This window comes from Ambystoma mexicanum, chromosome 3q (genome assembly GCF_040938575.1).
Source record: "Ambystoma mexicanum isolate Mex_15411 chromosome 3q, UKY_AmexF1_1, whole genome shotgun sequence".
In the NCBI taxonomy this organism is placed as follows: domain Eukaryota; kingdom Metazoa; phylum Chordata; class Amphibia; order Caudata; family Ambystomatidae; genus Ambystoma; species Ambystoma mexicanum.
In genome coordinates, this window is record NC_090926.1 from 234202915 (window position 1) to 234224597 (window position 21683).

The 21683-nt window shown below is 50.6% G+C and overlaps 1 protein-coding gene across 5 annotated transcripts in view; it reads right to left on the minus strand.

Annotated features, from left to right (window-relative positions):
- EIF4B (eukaryotic translation initiation factor 4B) overlaps positions 1-21683 on the minus strand; it is a 968554-nt gene that overhangs the window by 632046 nt on the left and 314825 nt on the right. For all 5 annotated transcript variants that reach the window (XM_069653628.1, XM_069653629.1, XM_069653624.1 and 2 more), the window contains exon 5: positions 2419-2473. In XM_069653628.1, coding sequence (XP_069509729.1) covers positions 2419-2473 — 55 coding nt within the window. The remainder of the gene's footprint in view (positions 1-2418; positions 2474-21683) is intronic.

The window sequence follows — 21683 nt, forward strand, 5'->3', positions numbered from 1 at the left end:
GGCATGAATGCCAGACTCAGGCCTACAAAACTCCACCTCCGGAGAGGTGTCCAGCCCACTGGCATCGTGCAGGGACTGCCTCAGGTCCTCAATTTGGCTATGCCCAAGAGACTCTCGTCCAGCACCGTATCCGGAACCATGCCATCATCAGAGCCCTCATCCACCTATGAAATAAACTCAAGCCGGCGGTAAGAAGGCACAGAATGTGGAACAAAGCCATGCTCGACCTTTGCCAGAGCCTTTCTAGGTGGTTCCACCGAGCCCCTGGGAACCCCTGTCAAAACAGCCTCGAAAGGCGTCAAGTGAATCGGCATCGACACTGTACGCGGCGCCGACAGCATCGATGGCGTCGACACAGTCCTCGAGGCCAGAGCCCCGAGCGTGTCCCTCGACAGCCTCGGCGCCAACGATTTATTCGGAGGCGGGGCTTCGAAAGAGTCAGTCGACCTCGGCGCCACCGGCGTCAATGTCTTCCTCAAAGACACCACAGGTGCACACAGTCTCGAGCGCGTCGAGGACCGGGACCAGGAACGGGCATGAAGTGAACGATTCCCTTGTCCGAGCGGGACCTCTCCTGCGAATCGTGCCGGCCACCCGAGCCTGTAGACGTGTGAGCGGTGTCTATCGACCGACCCCACTCGGAGTCACAGACTGACCAGTGCCCTGCGATTCGAGAATCGCCAACATTTTCTTCCTGAAGGAAGCCCATTCCTCTGGCGTCGCATGCTTCGTGGGGTAAGCGACCTGCCGACGGGCAGAGTCCACGGATGAGGACGGGGAAGGCGACAGATGACGGCGCTTCCGGGAGTACCTCCAGAGGAGTGGCGAGACCGACTCTGGGACCGAGACCCACTGGACTTCCAACGACGAGGCGGAGTGTCACCCCTCGAATCTTCTGTCGGAAGCCCCGCAGACCTCGACTTCCGTGGCTTGGACACCTTTCCTACCGATAACTTCTTGCGCTCCCCCAAGGCTTTGGATGTGAGCAACTGGCAGTCGACACAGTAACCATGTCATAGGCCTCCCCGAGGCTGGTGTCGTGCAAGTCCGTTACCGACATCTTGGACCCACAGTCCCCGCACTTAAAGCCGAAGCAAACATGTTCGCGCAAAAAACGGAACTGAGGCTATGGGCGTCGTGTGTTCTACTTATAACATCCAGTGACGTCGGCCGCTGGAGGAGGAGGAGGTCCTCGAGGGCGGCGTATCGACGTCATCTACGCAGGAACCGAGGATTTTCTGAAGCAGCACAGCTGTGGTGATTACTGTCATAGATAAAGAATACGTCGGAGGACAAAATCCCCTCGAAATTGAGTTTTCTTATCCAAAAAAGCAAAAAACGCAGAAACGCTTGAAGAGTGAAAACGCGAGGGCTCCCACTGTGCGGTAAAAATCTGAAGATGGCTGCCAGAGTAGGGGTTTAGGGAGAGGGCAGTCATTGGCTGGGGGCAGTATGGCCCAGAGCTCAGTGATTGGTTTATAGGAGAAAAACATTTTAGCTCATTTTTGCTCAAGAATATATGACAGGGAATATTCATGAGCATGTGAATCCATGCCAGACCCCATGCTAAAGAAGGTAATCACTGAGGTGGCCAACTGGCTGGTCTGTGTTCAAAACAGAAGCTGCAGAAGGGACACTGCTTTAAACAGATGCCAATCGTGGAAGGCTGTGCATGTCAAGGAAGAGACTCTATGGTCATTGATGAAAAGTAATAATTTCTGGTGTTCCCAGACACTGAGGAGGACCAACAGTAGCTGAAGGAATACCTACAACCTCCCCAGCTTGGAAGGCAAGGCTGGGAGCCTGCATTCCCAAGGCATTGGCATTCCCAACAATGTGCCTCTTCCTGGTCATACATTTTCCATAGTCCCAACTAAACTTGCGTTTCTGGAAAACTTCATTCCTACCACTGATGGGGGTTTGTGGAACATCATCGTCGTGACCCACCTACTATTGGAGCCTTGGCGGAAGGAGTATTGGCCGGATGAGATAGCCAGAGGGCAGGAAGTATGGCCTTAATGGGCCACTACTCCAGCATACAAGTTATGTTTCAGTGCTTGTGCCTTGCTATTGTAGAAGACCACTCAATACAGCAACTGAGGAGGCTAAAGGCTAGTGTTACTAAGTTGAGCAACCTTTCTGATGCTAAACTCTAGGTAGCTATTGCTTGGATAATCAACACAAATCTATCTGCAATTAAGACAGAAGGAGGTTGTTGGTAAAGGCAAGAAAGAGGAGGCAGGTGCAGCTCATTTCAGCAACAAAGTATGGTGGATAATTAGCTTGGTGAAAATGGCTTATTGTGAATTGGCACCATATGAGATTTCCTTGGGCTTCTGCTAGTATCATTAAGCAGGGCACTACAACATGGCAGAACAAAAGATATCTGTGGTCATAATTGAAAAACGGCAGCATTACCTTTATCATTTGACTGGTCAGCCACATCCACTCTTATTCTTCTGTTCCCTAAGGACTGAACATTAAAAAACAATCTAAGTTCCTTGCAACAAATCAGAGGGAACATCACATTTAAACCACAGTAGAAATTCAGCATGACCTACAAACCCAGATTACAACTAGCTAGAAGATATTGCTTTTGTAGGTTATGTATTCAACAACAATGCTCAACAAGTATAGTCTCCTACAGTGGTATTATCATTCATGAGTCCTCATTTATTTTTAAAAATCACATGTCGGAATAACGTCTATCCACCTCATGGTGTTCCCATTTTATTAAAAAAATAAAAAGGAAGATATACCCTGCCTCTGGAAAACCTGTTACTGCTTGTGGGTGTGCAAGGATCGACATCAGGGTGAAAGAGGTCCCAGATTCACAAATCTATAAAAGTTATCAATACTGTAGGACATAAATTGCAGATAAGTAATTTTTTTACACCACTGGATCTTGCATGTGCCAAACTGCTTATTTGACTAGAATAGCAAGCAGTAAAAATGCAAAATTGAGAAGAGGGTATTTTCTCATTTGAAGAGGATAAAGGGTAGTAATTGGCCAATGTTAATGAGAATTGTCAATGTGCAAATTCCTTTCTACCTTGGAGACCCCAGCTCCTTTGCTGGGGACTACAGGACATAATTTCTAACCTGGAGAGAGAGTGAGCCCTTTCTCACTCTCTCATGTATTTTTATTGCGATTTAGACTCAGTGTTTCTTTTAACTTTGGAGTCTGACAAACTCCATAGGCATCTTTTACATTGTGACTCACAGCACCTTCAGTGCAGTGGCAAAGGGAAGTCTAAAAGGAATCGGGAAAAAGTTACTCAAAAGCGACCACCTTTCTTCAATGATATTTCAATTTGTGTCAAAACAAATTCCACTCCGATGAACGAAAAAAAATCCAAATCGATAATGTTGATATAGTCTTCAAAGTTTTCTTTTTTAAATGTTTTAGTTTGCTATCTGGTGTTAACTTCACACCTTATATTCTTGCATCAAAGAACATGTGTAGATTCTAACCACTTCAAATTTTGTATCTTTAACTCTCGACACGCGTTTAGAAAAAAGGTCTCAAATTTGTGCCAACTTACAGGAGCATATTTAGCACTAAAGTGGAGTTATACAAACTAGTTCGCAAACTTTAATTTAAAACATATTTTGCTGACACCATTAACACAATGGACAACCAGAATGACAACCCAAAAGTACATTCAACCCACCATACACATACCAGCTATTGATATTTTCCATAATCTGGTATTGAATGATCAAGAAAATACAATATCAACCAAAAAGGAAAAATCTAAACCGAGGTGAATTATCGATTATTAAAAATCTTTTCGCAGATGATTCCATAACAATCCGATCGGCGGACAAATGAGGTGCCATAGTTATACAAGATACCACAGATTACGAGCGTGAGTGTTTGAGACAACTATCGGATGCCGAAACATTCAATCTTAACGCAAGACCCAACGAAAGACATCAAAAGCAAACTGAATGAAATATTGGATACAGCATTGGAAAATGACTGGATAAGCAGCAAAACTAAGACCTACCTATGGACACAATACCCCAAAATGCCACACCTCTATATCCTCCCCAAGATTCAGAAACTCCTCATGAACCCTCCTGGGAGACCAATAGTGGCTGCCACTGGAAGCTTATTACAACCCTTGGGCACATACATTGACTACTTCCTACAACCTATAATTCAGCAAACTTCTACATATGTCAAAGACAACACACATTTTTTACAAATCCTAGAAGGAATTGAACTCACAACAGAAGACATTCTTTACAATAGACGTCGCCAGTCTTTACACAAGTTCACGATTCAGGACAAAAAGCGGTTGAACAACTGTTACTTGATGCAGGCAACATAAGAGCCAATAAAGAATTTTTTGATTTTGCTCAAATTCATTTCAGAAAATTCATGTTTTCAATTCAAGGAAACATTCTATAAACAGCTTACCGGAACAGCAATGGGAGCTACTATGGCACCATCCTAAGCAAACACATTTATGTATGACTTTGAAAGCAGACACATTATCAATCATCCACAATGGAGTACACATTTGAAAAAGTGGCATCGATACATCGATGATATATTTGGAATCTGGACAGGTAGCAGAGAACTCAGTCAGTTTTTATCGTATCTGAACAACATTGATAAAAGAATACAGTTCACTATGGATATAGGTGACCCGGATATCCACTACTTAGATGTACAAACAGTTATTAATGGTACCAGGATTCGAACCAAGTTGTATTCAAAACCCACCGACAGGAACAACTTATTGCATAGAATGAGTTTTCATCCACCTACCATTCTTCGCAATCTACCATTTGGCCAGATGCTACGCATCAAAAGGATTGCGAGCGATCCAGCAGAATGTGATTTAGAACTCACTAAATTGCACAACAAATTGAAAGAGAGGCTATCCAGAGGATGATCTTCGAGCCGCTAGGGTGAAAACAGATGCACAAGATCGTGCACAATTACTTTAAAAAAAAAAAACAGAACGCAAAAGTCCTGATTTGGTTTTCGTCACAAAGTACAGCACAAATCAAAGAAAGCATGCTCAAAAGATGGAACATACTGCAAAACGCTCAAAGGACCAAAGATCTGTTTACACAACCTCCAGTGTTTGCCTATCAAAAAAGTAATAATCTCCGCAATTTATTGGTTGACACACGAGGCAAAAAATCCAAAAAGCGGATCATTGATAAACATCCCGGGACATATCCATGCATGAGTTGTGGAAATTGTAATAATACCATCAAAGGATCTTTCATATCACACCCCAGAACAGGAGAAAAAATTCAGCTCAGAAACCATGCGACCTGTTTGTCTGAAAATGTGGTTTATGCAATTAAATGCCCATGTGCCAAGTATTATGTCGGCGAGACAGCACGCAAGGTACGCATACGTATCAACGAACACAAATCTTGCATTAGACTTAAAAATCCAGCATCAGCAGTAGCAAGCCATTTCACTCAGAATGGCCATACAATAGCACAACTACGATTTGCAGTACTGGAAGTGATTCCCACCAAAGGACAGAGTGCTAACATGAATCAATTGAGAGCACAAAAAGAAGCACTATGGATCGAAAGATTGGGGTCACTGAATCCCGATGGGATGAATGAACAACTTGATTTGAGTTGTTTTCTGTAAACTATAGATATGATTTGAATTTATGTAGAGAAGCATGCACATTTTTTAATATCATTTCCTTCTGATTCTTTTCAGTAAGCAGTCTCCATTCAGTTTCGACGCAGTGCAGTTTTTTCCTATTTTCCTACTCTCTTGTCCTAACTTACTTTCGCAACACAATTTCAGTTTTGCATCCTTTTTTATATTTGTATTAATATTTTTTTTTATTGCTTTATTTTTTCTGAATTTGCCATCTTTAATTTCACCCACCTACATTTTTTTGTCTTCTCTTTTTTCACTCCTTTAACTTTCACACTTCCCCCTGTTTACCGCTATTTAGCGCTCTTTCGCTAATGCACTCTAATTGCATACATGCACCATCTCAATATGGCGGTCACATTTGCTTTTAACATGAAGCTCCTCTTTTCAACAAACCGGCAATTTGGTTTCTATAGCTACCTCCCTGACTCATTTAGTTTCGTTTTTGACTCGCGAGCAGACAGCATCCTGCCGTCACTTCGCGCTGCATGACTAAGGTAATGACATGCGTTGCTTCCATTCACATCGCTCCTTTCCTAATAGGTTTTTTTATCCTTCGTATAGATTTGCGCAGAGATACTGACAATCACAGGGATATTGACTCCGTTACAACTCGCCTTCTACACAATAGCGAGCACGCGAACAGCAGGTCAGTTACCTGCTTTCCAGTTCATATTTTTTTTTATCAATCTTTAAAGCAATTTTAGCTTTCTGACCTAGGTAATATGTAACCACTGAGAGATATAGTCTAACATTAGCGTATTATTCTTTTGTCTTTATTTTTTTTGGGTTTTTTTGTTTTTGATGAAATCCCATAATCTGTCAAATACTGCAATGGAAATGACTCGACCACGCATGACCACTTTGTGATGTTTAATGGTAACATACCTTTCATTTTGTGATACACTTATATTTGAATGTTGTTTCACATAACATCCATTGATTGATGCTCTTCCTTGTTGCTGGGATTGTACTGTTGTATTATGCACTTATAAGTAGATTTGACCAAACGGCAATTGTTTATCAAATGTCAATAGGCCCTGACGAAGGGTTCATTACCCGAAATGCATAGGCCCTTTATGTGACATTATTTCAGCCTCAGAAGTTACAAGCACCTAATGAAGGTGCCAAGCTTATGAAGAAAATAAGCCACGAATTAAAATATATGCAAACTCTTGAAAATACATCGAGCAAAGGGAATTATTTCTACATATTTAACCTAACCACTGTTCAGTGGTCAATGGGTGTGCAGCCCACACCGCTGGCCTCACGGCCAAGGTCTTTTTTCACCTTCTTGAGATTTACTCTGCGTGCCAAACCAGGTTTGGTCCCTTTGTTCGTTTTGTCTTTGGCGGGATTCACGAGTGAAGCCCCGCCTCTGGCTCCAGTAGGTCTGGCAGGGGGCAGGAAGTGAGGGAGGTGCCCGAAACTCCCTATGCTTAATCCACTTGGTTAAAGGATGCACCCAAAAGGTGATTGGCCGGCTGGCTGTCCAGCAAGGACAGCCACTGTGCTGTGTGAGTGACAGCTAGGCTGGAATGAAGAAAGACCGAAAAAAGATCTACCACCAACTCGTTGCTTGGAGAAGCGACTGACCCTGAGAGAGTTGGAGGAGCGAAGAGCTCAAGTAGGAAGGTATTTATGAAGAGAGTTGGGGGTATTGAGGACCCAGGCCCCAGAAGGCCTTGTGGCCAATGCAGAGAGTCTTGAACTTAATCATTGCAGCCACTGGGAGCCAATGCAGAGATTTCAGTGCTGGAGAGATAGGATTCCCTGGGTTTGAGGCCAAGGACAAGTCTTGCAGTCCTGTTGTGGATGAGTTGCAGAGGGTGCAGTGTAGAAGGAAGATTTAGAAAGAGGCTGTTGCAGTAGTCCAGTCTAGAGACAACCAGAGCTCTAGAGTCAAAGAGCTTCTGGGGGAAGGAGGGGAAAGGAAGAATACATTTGAGGAGGTGCAGTTTGACTTCTTAGAGACTTCAGAGATGTGAGGAGAAAAGGAGATTTACAGGCCAGAACCCAAAATGCCACAAATAGTCAAAGTAATCCCCTCTAGTAATAGACTCCACCCACACAGATTGTTTACTGGCTCAAGAAAGGCAAGATCACAATCTAAAACGATCCAACTCACTGCAGACGATTCAGGGATGGGTTTAGAGTGAGTACATGTTTGCACACTGGCCATTCGAGGCCTGCCTCGTGGTTTCCCTAAGCAAAACATTGGGCCAAAACAAAATGGCAGAGAAGTCCAAAAAACACATTAGTACCACAATGGCTACAATACTAATGGGGTAACATCTGCTGCACCCCTGAATGATAGCTGCAAACATTTACTCCCCCAAATTATCAGGGGCTATAACCACCGTAGGGCCAAAATGGGGAACTTAAACAGCATCCCTGTCCGTGGAGTGGCGTGGGCAACTAATGTACTATAGGTAAAACGGATTTACATCAAAGGCTTACGTCAAAGACCATCTGGTCAAAAAAGTGAGATCATGGAGTTATCCATGTGTTTGAGATCATCTTGAGGAGTGACCAAGACTAGCAAGCCTGTGTCCAATGCATCCATTACACTCTGAACATGTGCAGCAAAACGGAAAAACCTTCATCATTGCCACAGTTCGATTCCCAGGCAAAATGTTGGAGTAGGTGGCCTCCTTACTTCTTTATGGCAGCAATCAGGTCTTGGAGCAGGAAGATAGGATGTCAAGGTTTCTAAGATCTTATTTAGCGCCAAACATTTGTGCAACAAGTTGCATTTGCACAAAGCTCAAGATATGCACTTAAATATTGCAGGATGCCACCATACAAACTCAAGCTGCATCTGTGGTTGGCAATACGAGGAGTTACTTTTAAAATGTACCTGCAGAAGAGGCTCCTCTCCAAGAACACCAATTAGGAGCACGTAGAAACCCTCACAAACCTGAGTTAAACTGCACTAATTAGTCTTGAAAAGGTCTCTACTTTGACACGGGAACCCATGTGACCTATAAATTCGAGTTACTCAATGTAGTAGTCCCCTTTCCATCTTTGTGGGTGTCCCCCACCATAGGGACGGGACTGGAACCTTTGGCAGTGAAAAATGGAGCTTCCGCTTTAAAATTTAGTAGTGTGCAGGTGCGCTGCCTTGGGCATGGGAACACCTCGCGGAGTCCCCGCTCTCCGGCGCCTCAGCCCAGTCCCCTTTGAACACAGACGCTTAGATACCTGTATATACTTCTACAGATTAGTCCTTGGCATACTAGCGGGGAAAGATGGGTGTGACATATGGAGGAAAGGGGATTAGTCCCTATGGTGAGTAACTTTAATTACTCCTATGTCCCATCCCCTTTTCATCCATCCTTGTGGCAGATTCCACCAAACAAGAAACACAGGGTGGAGCTGTGATAATCTGCCTCATAACCAAGATGAAGCAAAAAAGTTTCTTCAGAACCGCCTGACCAAACTCTGCATCGCATCTAGAGCTGGTGCCCAGTGAGTAGTGCCTACAGAATGCCATTTGAGTGGGCCAAGTAGCCGCCTTGCTTATGATATCCCAAGACGTGCGTCTCTGCAACGCGATGGCCGTGGCTCCAACTGCATGGGCATGAATCCCTGGTTTGCCAGTGAATGCCTCGGAAATGGCCTGAACCATCAAACAGGCGATGGAAGCCTGAGGCGCCCCCAAAAGTCACAAACAATGCCTCAGACTACCTGTAGGATTTCCTCCAGGAAAGATAAAACTTGAGAACCCTCTTAAGGTCCTAGGAATGCAGGGCCCTTTCTGCCTCGGACTGTGGGTTCGGGAAGAATACCAGCATGCAGATCTCCTGATCCTGGTGAAATAGAGAGACCACCTTGGGCAAGAGATTTGGGTGAGTGCGCAAAATGACCTGGTCGTTGTGAAACTTGGTGAATGGCTTGCTAGAAGACAACGCCTGCAGCTCACTAACCCTGCATGCAGAGGTAGAGCCACCAATAAGAGTCTTTAGTGTCACCAAGCAGATGTCCACAATAGCCATCGGCTCGAAAGGCTTGCTTTGCAAGGCTGCAAGCACCACATTGAGGTCCCAGACCGGATGAGTTCTATGCATCGGAGGAAAAAGCCTAGACAACCCCTTTTGGTGGGCCTTAACCACCAGGTTGGCTGCCGAAAACACATGCTCAAGAGAATTCTTGCAAACCCTGATGACCGCCAAATACATGTGGCAAGTACCCACCTGGACTCCATAATGAGCCAGGTGTGCTGAAAGCACGTCATCCAGAGAACAGGAGACAGGGTTGAGACCTTTGTCGCTAGCCCAATGGCAGAACCCAGGCCATTTGCTCTTATAATGGGACCTAGTGGAGGGCCTCCTGTCCTGCTGAATGAAGTCCCAGTTGTCTGATAATTGAGCTTGCTGAAGCCCAAGCTGATCAGGAACCAGGCCACCAGGGCCAATGTAGCCGGTTCTGTATGTTTCACTGCCCCGCCCTACTGCGCCAGAAATCCCCTGCTGGGGATCGGAAGATCGATGGGACCTTGAGAGCACAACTGCAGCAAATCCTAAAAACAGGGTCTGTACGGCCAGTGGGGTGCAACCAGGATGAGGCTGCAACCCAGAGGCTGGGAACTTGCAGAGAGTTTGTTGGAGCAGAGGGGTAGGTGGGAACGCATAACCCTGCAGCAGTACCAACAGATCTAGAAGGCGTCTCCATGTGACCCTTGACCTGCCCATGAAGCAAACTAGGGGCACTTAGCATTCAGAGGGGATGTGAACAAACCCAGGTCCGCAAATACCCAACCCTGGAACAGGGGCAATAAGGAGTTGTTGTGCAACTCCAACTCGTAGGTGTTGCACCCCAAGCGACTCAACTGGTCCGCTTTTGCATTGCTGTCCCCAGGGAGGTGGACTGCAGAGATCCAAAACCCCTCCTTCAGGGCCCAGTCCCAGATCAAAACCGCCTCCATGCTGAGGAGTGTGAGTGGTACATTGTGTACATTGTAGTAGAATTGTCCGTCCTTATCATAACATAATCTCCCCCGTTGAAGGGCATTAATGCCTTGAGGGTCAGGCCCACTGCCCTGAGCTTGAGCAGATATGCAGGAGGGCTTCCGTTCTGGACCATGCTCCATGAATCACATAGCCCTGCAGAGTAGTCCCCACAGCCTGAAAGATAAGAGTCCATAGTCACGACCAGGGTAGGCTCTGGTCGGGTAAAGGGGGCTCCCACTGGGACATTGCCCTCCATCAGCCACCAGCAAAGATCTGGCAGAAGGAGCAGTGGCATTGGGATACTGTCCGACGAACCCTGTCTCCTGATCCCAATTTGCAGTCAGGTGGAGCTGGAGGCACATCTTGAGGCGTACGTGCTGTACAGTAGAACACGAAAGATTCCCCTTTACTGTACCTTTCCTTCCATTTCTGTGGACCACCAAACTTTTTGCTTTGATTTTTTAATCTGACATGTTCTTTTTACAGTGCAGTGAAGCCTTAAACTTCGCTACACTGGTGTTTGCTTATCTGTTATGGAGAAACTGACATGTCCATCAGGCTGTCAGTAGTGGGAAACAGTGTTTCACTTAGTCTAGTTACTTTGTTACTATTTTTAGTAACTTATTGTACAAAGCATCTTAGAATGCAGTAGAATGGGGTAAGGAACAAGTTTCTTACCTGTAACTGTTGTTCTCCAGCATGGGTCTGGCATGGATTCACATGCTCATGAATATTCCCCGTCGTCAGGCTGGGAATCCTCGGTAAAGAAAAAATCAGTATCAGTTTGGTTATTACTACGAAAGACAGATCAGAAACAAATCACTGGTCTCTGCGTCATACTGACCACAGCCAATGACTGCCCTCTACCTAAGCACCGCCTCTGGCAGCCATCTTCAGATTTGGAAGCACGTGAAGTGGCAGTATGACCAAGTGAAGAGTCGCAGAGGGGTAGGCGGGAGGGTTCGCATGTGAATCCATGCCAGACCCATGCTGGAGAACAACAGTTACAGGTAAGTAACTTGTTCCTTCTCCAGCATGGGGTCTGGCATGGATTCACATGCTCATGAATAAAGAATACATAGCAGTACACACATGCACAACCACGGGAGGTGGCAAAGGCTCAACATTAAGCATTACATCAAACCCAACATTAAGCACCTTACCTCCTCACCAGGCTCACCTCAGGCGAACAGGTTGCGCAGCACTGCTTGGCCGACCCTGGACTCCTCCCTGGAATCCCGATCGACGCAGTAGAATTTCGTGAAGGTGTGCGTCGACCTCCACGTAGCAGCCCTGCATATGTCCAGCAGGGGCACACCAGAAAGGAACGCCGTGGTGGCTGCGATCGCTCTGGTGGAATGGGCTCTCGGACGGCCAGGCAGCGGTCGGTTTGCCAACCGATGACAGTACATGATACAGCCGGAGAGCCATCTGGAAATGGAAGCCTTCGAGAGAGCCTTCCCCTGATTGACAGGTCCAAAATTCACAAAGAGTTGTGACGTCTTCCGAAAACACTTTGTGCGGTCCACGTAGAACTTCAGCGCTCTAGCCACATCCAGCGAGTGCAAAGTCCTCTCAGCCGGCGACGGGAAGAACACAGGCAACACCAAGGGTTCGTTGAGATGGAAGTCCGACGGTACCTTGGGCATGAAGGAGGGGTGCGTCCTGAGCACTACCCTTGTGTCGTGAAAAGTCAAGTACGGGGCCTTGCAGGAAAGGGCCTGGATCTCTCCCACCCGTCGTGCGGAGGTGATGGCCACAAGAAACGCTGTTTTCCACGATCAGAAACTTCAACGGGGCCGAGTGCAGAGGCTCGAACGGAGGTCCCATGAGCTTGGTCAGCACCACGTTGAGCTCCCACGCCGGGGCCGGAGCCTTCACCGGCGGGAACGATCTGAACAGTCCCTTCATGAACTCTTTCACCAGACGATGAGCCCACAAGGACGAACGGCCCGTGGTTCTGGTGTATCGGGAGATCGCAGCAAGATGAATCTTGATGGATGCGTGTGCCAGTCCAGCTTTGGCCAGCGTCAGCAGGTACGGCAGTACCTGGGGAGCCGTAATCCGTAGAGGGTTAAATCTTCTGTGCGTGGCACCAGACAGAGAACCTCTTCCATTTGTGTCCGTAGCATTTAAGAGTCGAGGACGCCCTGGCCTTTGCAAGAACCTCTCTGCAGTCGGCCCGTATGTCGTATCCTCCAAACTCTAGCGCTGCAGGAGCCAGGCCTGCAAGTTCAGCGATTTTGGGTCGTGGTGGAGGATGGCGCCTCCTTCCCTGGAGAGTAGATCCGCGTCCACCGGCAGCTTGATTGGCGGGGACGCTGACAAGTCCAGAAGGTCCGGGAACCATATCTGCCTCGGCCACGCAGGTGCGACGAGGATCATCCTGCACCGTGACCTCTTGAGCTGGTTGACGAGCCGGATTAGCAGTGGCAAAGGAGGGAACGCTCAGAGGAACAGGCCCTCCCAGGGGAACGAGAAGGCATCGCCCATGCTCCTCGCCTGGGGAAACCTGCTGGCGAACCTCCGGCACTTGGAGTTCGTCGCCGTCGTGAACAGGTCGATCTGGGGTGTGCCCCACCATCGGAAGAGGCGATCCACTAGATCCTGCCGTAGTTCCCACTCGTGGCACGAGCGCAGCTCCCTGCTGAGTGAGTCGGCGATGGTGTTTTTTATCGCTGCCAGATGAACCGGCACCAGAAACATGCTTTGGGCGACGGCTCAATGCCACAGGTACTGCGCCTCCTTGGACAGCGCTGGAGACCTGGTTCCGCCCGGTTTCCTGATGTAAAACATGGTGGCGGTGTTGTCGGTGAAGATCCTCACCACCTTGCCCTTGAGGGACGGAAGGAAGGACCTGAGGGCCCAGAACACTGCACGGAGCTCCAGGACGTTGATATGGAGGAACTTCTCCGTCGGGAGCCAAAGGCCTCTCGCGTGCAGATTTTCGGTGTGCGCTCCCCACCCTTCCAGGGAGGCATCCGTGGTCACGGTCACCTGGTGGTCTGGGGTCTGGAAGTCCATGCCCGCCGTCAGATGCCCGCGGTTGCCCCACCACCGGACCGCTCGGCGGAAACTCTCGTCGAGTCTGATCCTCTCCTCGAAGCCGCCCGTCGTTTGGATCCAGCGCGCGCCCAGGAACTCCTGCAACGGGCGCATCCGGAGCCTGCACATGGGAATGAGGTAGATGCAAGAAGACATCATTCCGAGGAGGGACTTGATGGACCTCACCTTGGCCGCGTCGGAAACCAACATCCGCTGTACTTTGCCCAGGATGGAACTGGTCCTTTCCTCCGACGGGGAGGCCAGAAGGGACACTGTCGAGCTTCGCTCCCAGAAACAGTGCGTTTTGCGCGGGTACCAGGTGGGACTTGGCGTAGTTCACGGAGAATCCCAGGTCCGTGAGAAGTTGGACGGTCCTTGCCGTGTGCTCCACGGCGAGCTCCCTCGTCTTGGCTCGAATGAGCCAGTCGTCCAGGTAGGGGTAGACGTGGATCCCCTCGCGGCGCAGCTGCGCCGCCACCGGTGCAAGGCGCTTGGTGAATACCCTGGGTGCCGACCGTAGTCCGAAGGGGAGGGCTTTGAACTGGTAGTGACGCCCTTGGACCACAAACCTGAGGAATTTTCGGTGCCCCTTTAGGATGGGAATATGGAAGTAGGCATCCTCCAAATCCAACGACGACAGGAAGTCTCCTTCCTCCAGCTGCCCCAGGACGTGCTGGAGGGTGACCATCCGGAACTTCTGCGCCTTGATGAACTTGTTCAGACGTCGCAGGTCTAGGATGGGGCGCCATCCTCCCGTCTTCTTCTTCACGAGGAAGTATCTCGAGTAAACTCCGGAGCCCCGAAGCCTCTTTGGGACGAGTTCGATGACGCCCTTCCTGAGCATCGCCTTTACTAAGGCGTCCAGCACCCAACGGTCGGTGGAGATGGACTCCCACACGCTGACGAAGCTCGCCAGCCGGCCTCCCACCGGGGTGCTTCGGTGGGGGCCCGACCCCACGGCCGGTTCAATCCTGTTTCGATGAGGCTTTGCCGCCTTGACCTCCTTGGCGACGACAGCGGGGTCCGCCAGACTTGCCTCGTCCTCTGTAGGCCTCCTGAGACGACGAGCGGGCCGCTTGACGGTAGGTGGAGAAACCGCCGCCGGAACCTTTGGAGGCGCCCTTGCCTCCGCTGCTCCGAAAGGGCGTCCGTCGTTGCTGCAGAACCCCAAGGGCCCGGGCCGTCTCAGTGTCCGCTTTAATGGCCTGGAGGGAATCGTCCACTGTTTTCCCAAATAGGTTGTTCCCATCGAACGGCATGTCCAGGACTCTGGTCTGTACGTCTTGACGGAAGTCCGTAGCCTTGAGCCATCCACGCCGCCTAAGGCACACGCCGTTGCCCAACTGGCGGAACCCAGTGTCGGCGATGTCCGTCGCAATAGTGATGGCGTGGTCCGACGCCACCTCGCCTTCCTGTAGGATCTCCAGGGCATCCGCCCTCTTGTCGTCCGGTAGGAAGTCCAGCAGGGGAGCCAGTTTGTACCATAGCTCCCTGTCGTAGCGGGCCACGATCGCCAAGGCGTTGGCCGCTTTAATCGTCATCGCTGCCGACGAGATGACCCTGCGTCCCATAGCGTCCAATTTCTTTCCCTCGCTGTCCGGTGGGGAAGTCGATGTGGAGGCCACACCCCCCCCCCGCTTTCTTCCTGGCCGCCGCGGAGACAACGGAGTCCGGGGTAGGCTGCGCCCGGAGGCACAGGGGGGCCGCGTCCGGGACCCGGTACTTCTTCTCGTACCGGTCTCTTCTAGCTGGCGTCGTGGAAGGGTTCTTGAGGAGGGCGAGGCCCTCATCCCAAATGTCGTCCAGTAGAGGCACCGCGAGGACCGTCTTCCTCTTGGCCTCGCGCCGTTGATAAAGGAATCCTTCCTTTTTCTTCTCCTCAGGGCAGAGTTGGAAAAGCTCGGATGCCCTGGCGATCATGGAGTGGAACGATCCAATCTCGTCGGGCGGAGAAGCCCTGGTGGGAGTTGACGACGGTAGATCCTCGTCGTATACCTCGTCGTCCGTACCCGTCGCTGCCGTGTCAGTCCCCGTATCATCCCCTCGGGTGGACGGGGAGGAGGGTTGGACGGGGCGCGACGGCTGAAAAGGAGGTGGAGGGTGAATCCTTCTTTTCTTGGGCGGGGGAGCACCAGAAGGTCCCGGTTCAGGATCCCCCGACGGGAGATGTTCCTCCGTCGGCAACGGTAGTCTCGTCCTTATCTCTGAACATAAGGACTGTATAGCCAACAAAATGGCCGCCGAGTTGTCTTGCGGCACTGGCAGAGGGGAATCCGACGGGCGATCAGGGGCCCCGTCGGCACCCTCGACGATGTCGTCGTCACCTGCGTCGGGATCCATCCCGACGGGCCGGTCTTCTTCGACGCCAAGGCCGTGGCTTAAGACCTCAATCAGCTCTTCCTCTGAGGTTGAGGCTGAATCTACGACGACACCCTGCCCCCCTTTTTCTTCCCCGCCGGGGATTTCACGGGGGTCCTATCGATGGGCACAAAAGAGGACTCCCTCCGAGGTGGCAGGGAGACTCTGAGCCCCGAGGTCGCCACCACTGGTGTAGCCTCCACAGGCTGAGCCAGGGCCGCCGCGACAGTATCGATAGAGGGCTTGGCCGGATGGATTAAGGCCTTCACCACCTTAGGTGCGCTCACCGCCTTATCCTTGAGGGGGGGGACACTGCCTCGCTCCCCCTCCGATGGGGCCTTCGAGCTCGACCGGGGCCTCTCCAGGAGCTTCGCCGGGTGCTCGCCCTTCCTCTTACCCGACCCAGAGCGTTGGCTCGTGGCTGAAGGTGCCGGGGAGGGTGCGCCCTGCCTGGCGCCCGTAGAGCCCGACCGTTCGGCGCTCCCGGTGCCAGCGGACTCGCGGTGCTTGGCCTTGTGTTGGACCCCCGTCGCCGGGGCGTCCTCAAAGGTCTTAGAAGACCGCTCGGATTTCTTCCTCTTCTTCTCGCCTGACGGGCTCTTCCCTTCCAGCCAGTTGGCGAGACGTTGATGGCGGTCCTTCATGGTCCGCTCCGACATGTTGCCGCAAAACGCACAGTCCTTCTCCACGTGCGTCTTGTCCTCACGTAAGCAGTAGAGACAAAAGGAGTGTTCGTCCTCCTTAAAGACGTTCTGCAGCTGGCATCCAGGGCAGATCCTGAACAGCTTTCCGGGCGTCGAGCTTCCCTTCTCCTGGGCCATGTCCGGGCCTGAGAAACTTCTGGAGTCCTCCAAAAGCGTAGCTCGACGAAATCTTCACCCTTGAGGGGCGCAGACGAATCCGACACGGGTCCCCGTTGATCGGATGGAGAGTCGGTGGAGCTTGAGGCTCTTTTGACCGAAAAAAATTAAGTTTTTGAGAAAAAACGTGAAAAAATAGCACTAACGCTCGAGAGCAATAGCACGAGGATCCCAACACATGAACGTGCGGTAAAAATCTGAAGATGGCTGCCAGAGGCGGTGCTTAGGTAGAGGGCAGTCATTGGCTGTGGTCAGTATGACGCAGAGACCAGTGATTGGTTATTACTACGAAAGACAGATCAGAAACGAAACTGATACTGGTTTTTTTCTTTACCGGGGATTCCCAGCCTGACGACAGGGAATATTCATGAGCATGTGAATCCATGCCAGACCCCATGCTGGAGAACTTTGCTTTGCCCTAGACTAAACACCCAGAGGAGTTTTGGTTACTCTAGTTGTGCTAAATGGACAAGCTGGTGGTAGCTGGGACGGTCTGGTCCTAATCCACATACTGGTGCCCGTGTGAGTGGAATGAATCAGTTTTGCATCCAGTGGTCCTGATTGGACCACTTCTGGGGGGTGGGGGGGGGGGTGTTGTTGGAGGGGGCTGAGAGACCGATCTATCATTAGCTAGTGGGGGCTGCTGCTCTTGCCTGGCTTTTTGGATAGGAGGACCCCTGCACCCACTCGGGAGGGATCCTGAAAGAAACCAAAAGGAGCCAAGACTCCTATCCAGCAGCAAAACCTGCCCGCAAAACTGAGACCTGTTGGAGGAAGGCTTGGCGACCAACTTCTGCTGCTGTCCTGGAAGAGCCCTGTCTTGAAGGTGATCTCCAGCAGTCCCGCCAAGGAGCTGCGACCCTTTGTGTGGAGGGAACATCCATCCATTCACGTCAGCTCTGAGTCCATGTGAAGAGCCTTCGGAAGTGCCCCAGGACCGCCCTGCGACTGACCAGCTCTGAGTTTGGGCTGAGTTTGGTAGAGGCAGAAGTAGCCGTTCTGAGTTGAGGCCTGGAACCTGGGGGATCCTCGCCCTTGCTACAAGTCTTGCCTCTGCAATTTGTGGTCCTAGCATACAAGGGACCAGCGATAGGAGGGCAAAGTCTGACCGCGACAAGCTAGTCCGTTTGCATCGCCGTTCATCAGTGGCTTTTGTCCGAAATTGCTTGCCTGCCTGTGTCCAATTCCTGTCCTGAGAGGGGCCCTACTGCATGTTGTACCAGCATCACACACCGACTGGAGATCTGCTCGAACCTGCTCACTGGACCCCAGAGACCCTACCTTTGTTTTTTCCAGCTTCAAAAACTATGTGGAAACTTTGCTGAACCTTTGAGCACAAGGCCCCATACAATTTAGAATTGGACTTCTGAAGTTAGGGTTGATTCTCCGTGGACTACTAGTGCAAATAATAATCTGTACCTTTCTTTTCAGGGGTTTGATACGTATTTTGTCCTACAGCAGTAATTTTATATAGGCATCATAAAATTAGTATTGTGTGATATTTACTCAACAGCCAAAAATGACTAACCGGTAATAAGTATTTTGATACCCGATTGTCTACGTGTAATCTTTGACTGTTGCATTGTACTTGCTTGTTTTGTTCCTCCCCTCCCTTTCTGCACCAATCTCCCTCACCTTTAGTTTTTCCCCAGCTCTACCAGAAATGTTGTCAGGCCTAGTATGGTAGTCACCTGTCTGTTTCCATTTCCTTCCCACTCTTCCCCTTCCTTATCTATGTCTTAGCTCTTGTCTGCAATCTCGTCAGGCCGAGTACGATAGTTAATTTCACATCCTTACTGTTCATGGCCTGTAAGAATGTAATTGTATTTCCCTGTGTTCCCTACCTTGCGTTGAAGAGCTTTGAAAGTATTTCTTTATATGGTGCTTATACACAATCATATCATGCTCACTGTGGACCCCTTACAAGCTTCCCACCTCTTGAGACTTTGCCTAGACCACTCGCCTAGCTGCCATTGAGCTGGTTTGGCTACAGCTCCCGAGAGCTGTCCCTGTCAAAATATAGGTTGGCCTTCTATACATCTGTCCAGTATGTAAATCAGTATAGAAAATCAGTCCCAACAGAGGGCATCAGGCCCAGAATGTGTTGGAACCACCATGCCAAGGTGGTCCGAGTTGGCCAGAACGTGCCCCACCGCCTTGCAGAGGGACATAAGCCTCTCAGGCTTGGGGAACACCCGCAGAACGCTAGTGTTCCAAAGCACGCCTATGAAGACCAGGTCCTGAGACTGACAAATGAGATCCTCTGGTTAAGGGGAAAACTCCAGCTCATGAAGGGTATCCACCATCTCTGGCAGGAGTGCATCACCCTTCGCTGACCTCACCTTCACAAGGCAGTCATTCAGATAAGGGTATAGATGGCCCTCCAAGCGGAGAAGGCCTGCTACTGCATTCACATTTTTGAAGACACAAGGGGCCCGAGTTCAGGCCGAAGGGCAGCACCTTGTACTGAAAGTGGTACAACATAATCGTGAACCACACAAACGTCCGATGCAGTTGATATATGGGCACATGCAGGTACGCATCCTTGAGGTCCAGTGAACACATCCAGTCCCCTGCACAAAGACTCTGCTGTGTGTGCAGGAGTAATCATCTTGAAGCGTTCCAGCAGTAAAGAAATTTAGAAATGACAGGTCCAGGCCAACCCTCAGACCAGCCTGGTTCTTGTGTACTGCAAAAATCCTGGAAAAGTAACCAAAGCCCCTATCCACAAGAGACACCAGTTCCATCGCCTGCATTGCCAAGAGTGAAGGGACCTCCAGTAAAAGAGCCCGGGAACCGATTTGACGAAGAGGATGGTAGAGGCAATGGAAGCCGAAGACTGAAGCCTGGGGAGACTACGGATCGCATCCACGGGTTGCTGGAGACACTTCCAGGTGTCCCAGAAAAGAGCCAAACTGCCCCCACAGGCAAGCTGTGTTCCCTGACCTGGACACCACTGCTTCTTAACGGCGGGGGCAGAGAAGGGGAGTGTATTGAGGGGTAGGGAGGGGGGGAGAGAACAGAAAAACCTGCAGAACATCCTCCTCCTGTTATCACTGTGCGACCTGTCAGGCCTCTGTGTACCGCGGTCTCAGAATCCCTTTAAGTCAGAAAACGCGCTGGGTTTAAATTCTGTCTTACCCTGGGATTGTAGGCAGGATTTCTGACCTGGCTTAGTCAGGATGGCCAAGGACTAGGCAGTTTTAGTGAAGATTTTCTTCTTCAGTAATTGGTCATCGGTGAATGAATGAAACAGGTCCACGCCCTCAAAGAGCAGATTCATGATTCGCTGCTGCACATCAGATGAAAACTTCATGGCATGCATCCACGCTGTCCTCATCTGGACCCCCGCAGGCACAGCCCTCTGCTGGCTGTATCGAGGTGGGCAACGGAAGATTCCATGAGGTCCTGTGCAATAGCCCAGGCATCCGCGAGACCGGCCTTGGAGGCCTGGTTGTCCGAAGGACGGTCAGGCAGAAAGTCCCAGAGTTCACGCCACAGCTTCTGGTTAGCCGTAGCCCAAAGGGCATCCGCGTTGGTCTGTCGCAGCGCTGAGATGGAGTAACAGTGGTCCTCCTTGGAGAGGCAACTGGAGGCAGCTCCCATGAAGGAAGACGATGGTTTAGAATACAAGGAGGCTGCAGTCGCCACAGAGGAATGGGGCTGCATGTGGGAGGGCAGGAGGACCTGCTCCCTATCCGTCAGCCCAAACTTGCTGTCCAACTTCTTGTTCATCTGGGCATTGGCCCTAGGCTTCTCCCAGACATTCCGTGCCACCTGCAGGCCATCCTTCTGTAGGGGAATACTGGACCAGATCATGGTGCGTTTGCCCAAGACCTCTGCTAGCACACCCGAATCCTGGGGGGTCTTCCTCAGGAAGAGGTACACCCAGGCCCTAAAGTTGGTCATTAAAAACCTTAACGGATGCCTAGGGTGCATCGTCCTGGGAATCATCATAGTCATCGTCCCTCTGCCCCCTTTCTTTTAAAGACCAAGGGGAATCTGGGCCTTTGGACACAAGTGACAGAGTCCCTCCCCACCCACCACAGGAGCCACAGACATGGTCAAGGGCGGTTGAGTGGAAGGCATTGGTGGTACAGGAGTGGGTCGGGGTGGATCAGAACAACCAGTGGGTCTTGAACCGGAGGAGGTGCCAGCACTGGGAGCACGGTAGGAATGAGAGGAGTACACAGAGGAGGCTGAGGCAGCGCCATCTACGGGATGACCTTCACAATGTCCTTCAGAGGCCCATTCATCTGAGGGGAACGCATGAGGACTCGAAAAGGCAGTCCTCGCAAGCCATACTATTTCCAAGGGGCCCAGCCCTCCGAGGCACTGGGCCTCCGCTACTGGTCAAAGCGCTGAGGCGCCTTGTGCATGTAGCTGTACGGTTGTGATGGCTATATGTAGCCCTGAGGGGACCAAACACCTGCACCATAGGATCTGCTGCCCATACCAGCGTGAAGGGGGCCGGATCATCCTGCAAATCCCACTCAATGGGCAAAAGCAATGGCGGGCCTTGAGCTGGATCCAAGATGGCTACCTGCAGGCCTGCACGTGCCATGCCACTTTGAAGTATTGGGCCACACCCGGAATGGGAGTACGCGAAGGCCCAGAGCCAAGAGGCCTCAGACCCAAGGGGATACAGCTTAGATCTTGCACCCAAAGCAGAATAGTCGACCTCTGGTAGGCACTGAGCCTTCAGACGGCAGTCATAACACCCTTATTCACGGCCTGCGGTAGGCTGGGACCCCTCAGCACTGTGCTGCTAGCCGTGCTGGATCGAGCCGAAGACAGCCTCTTGGAGGTGGCACT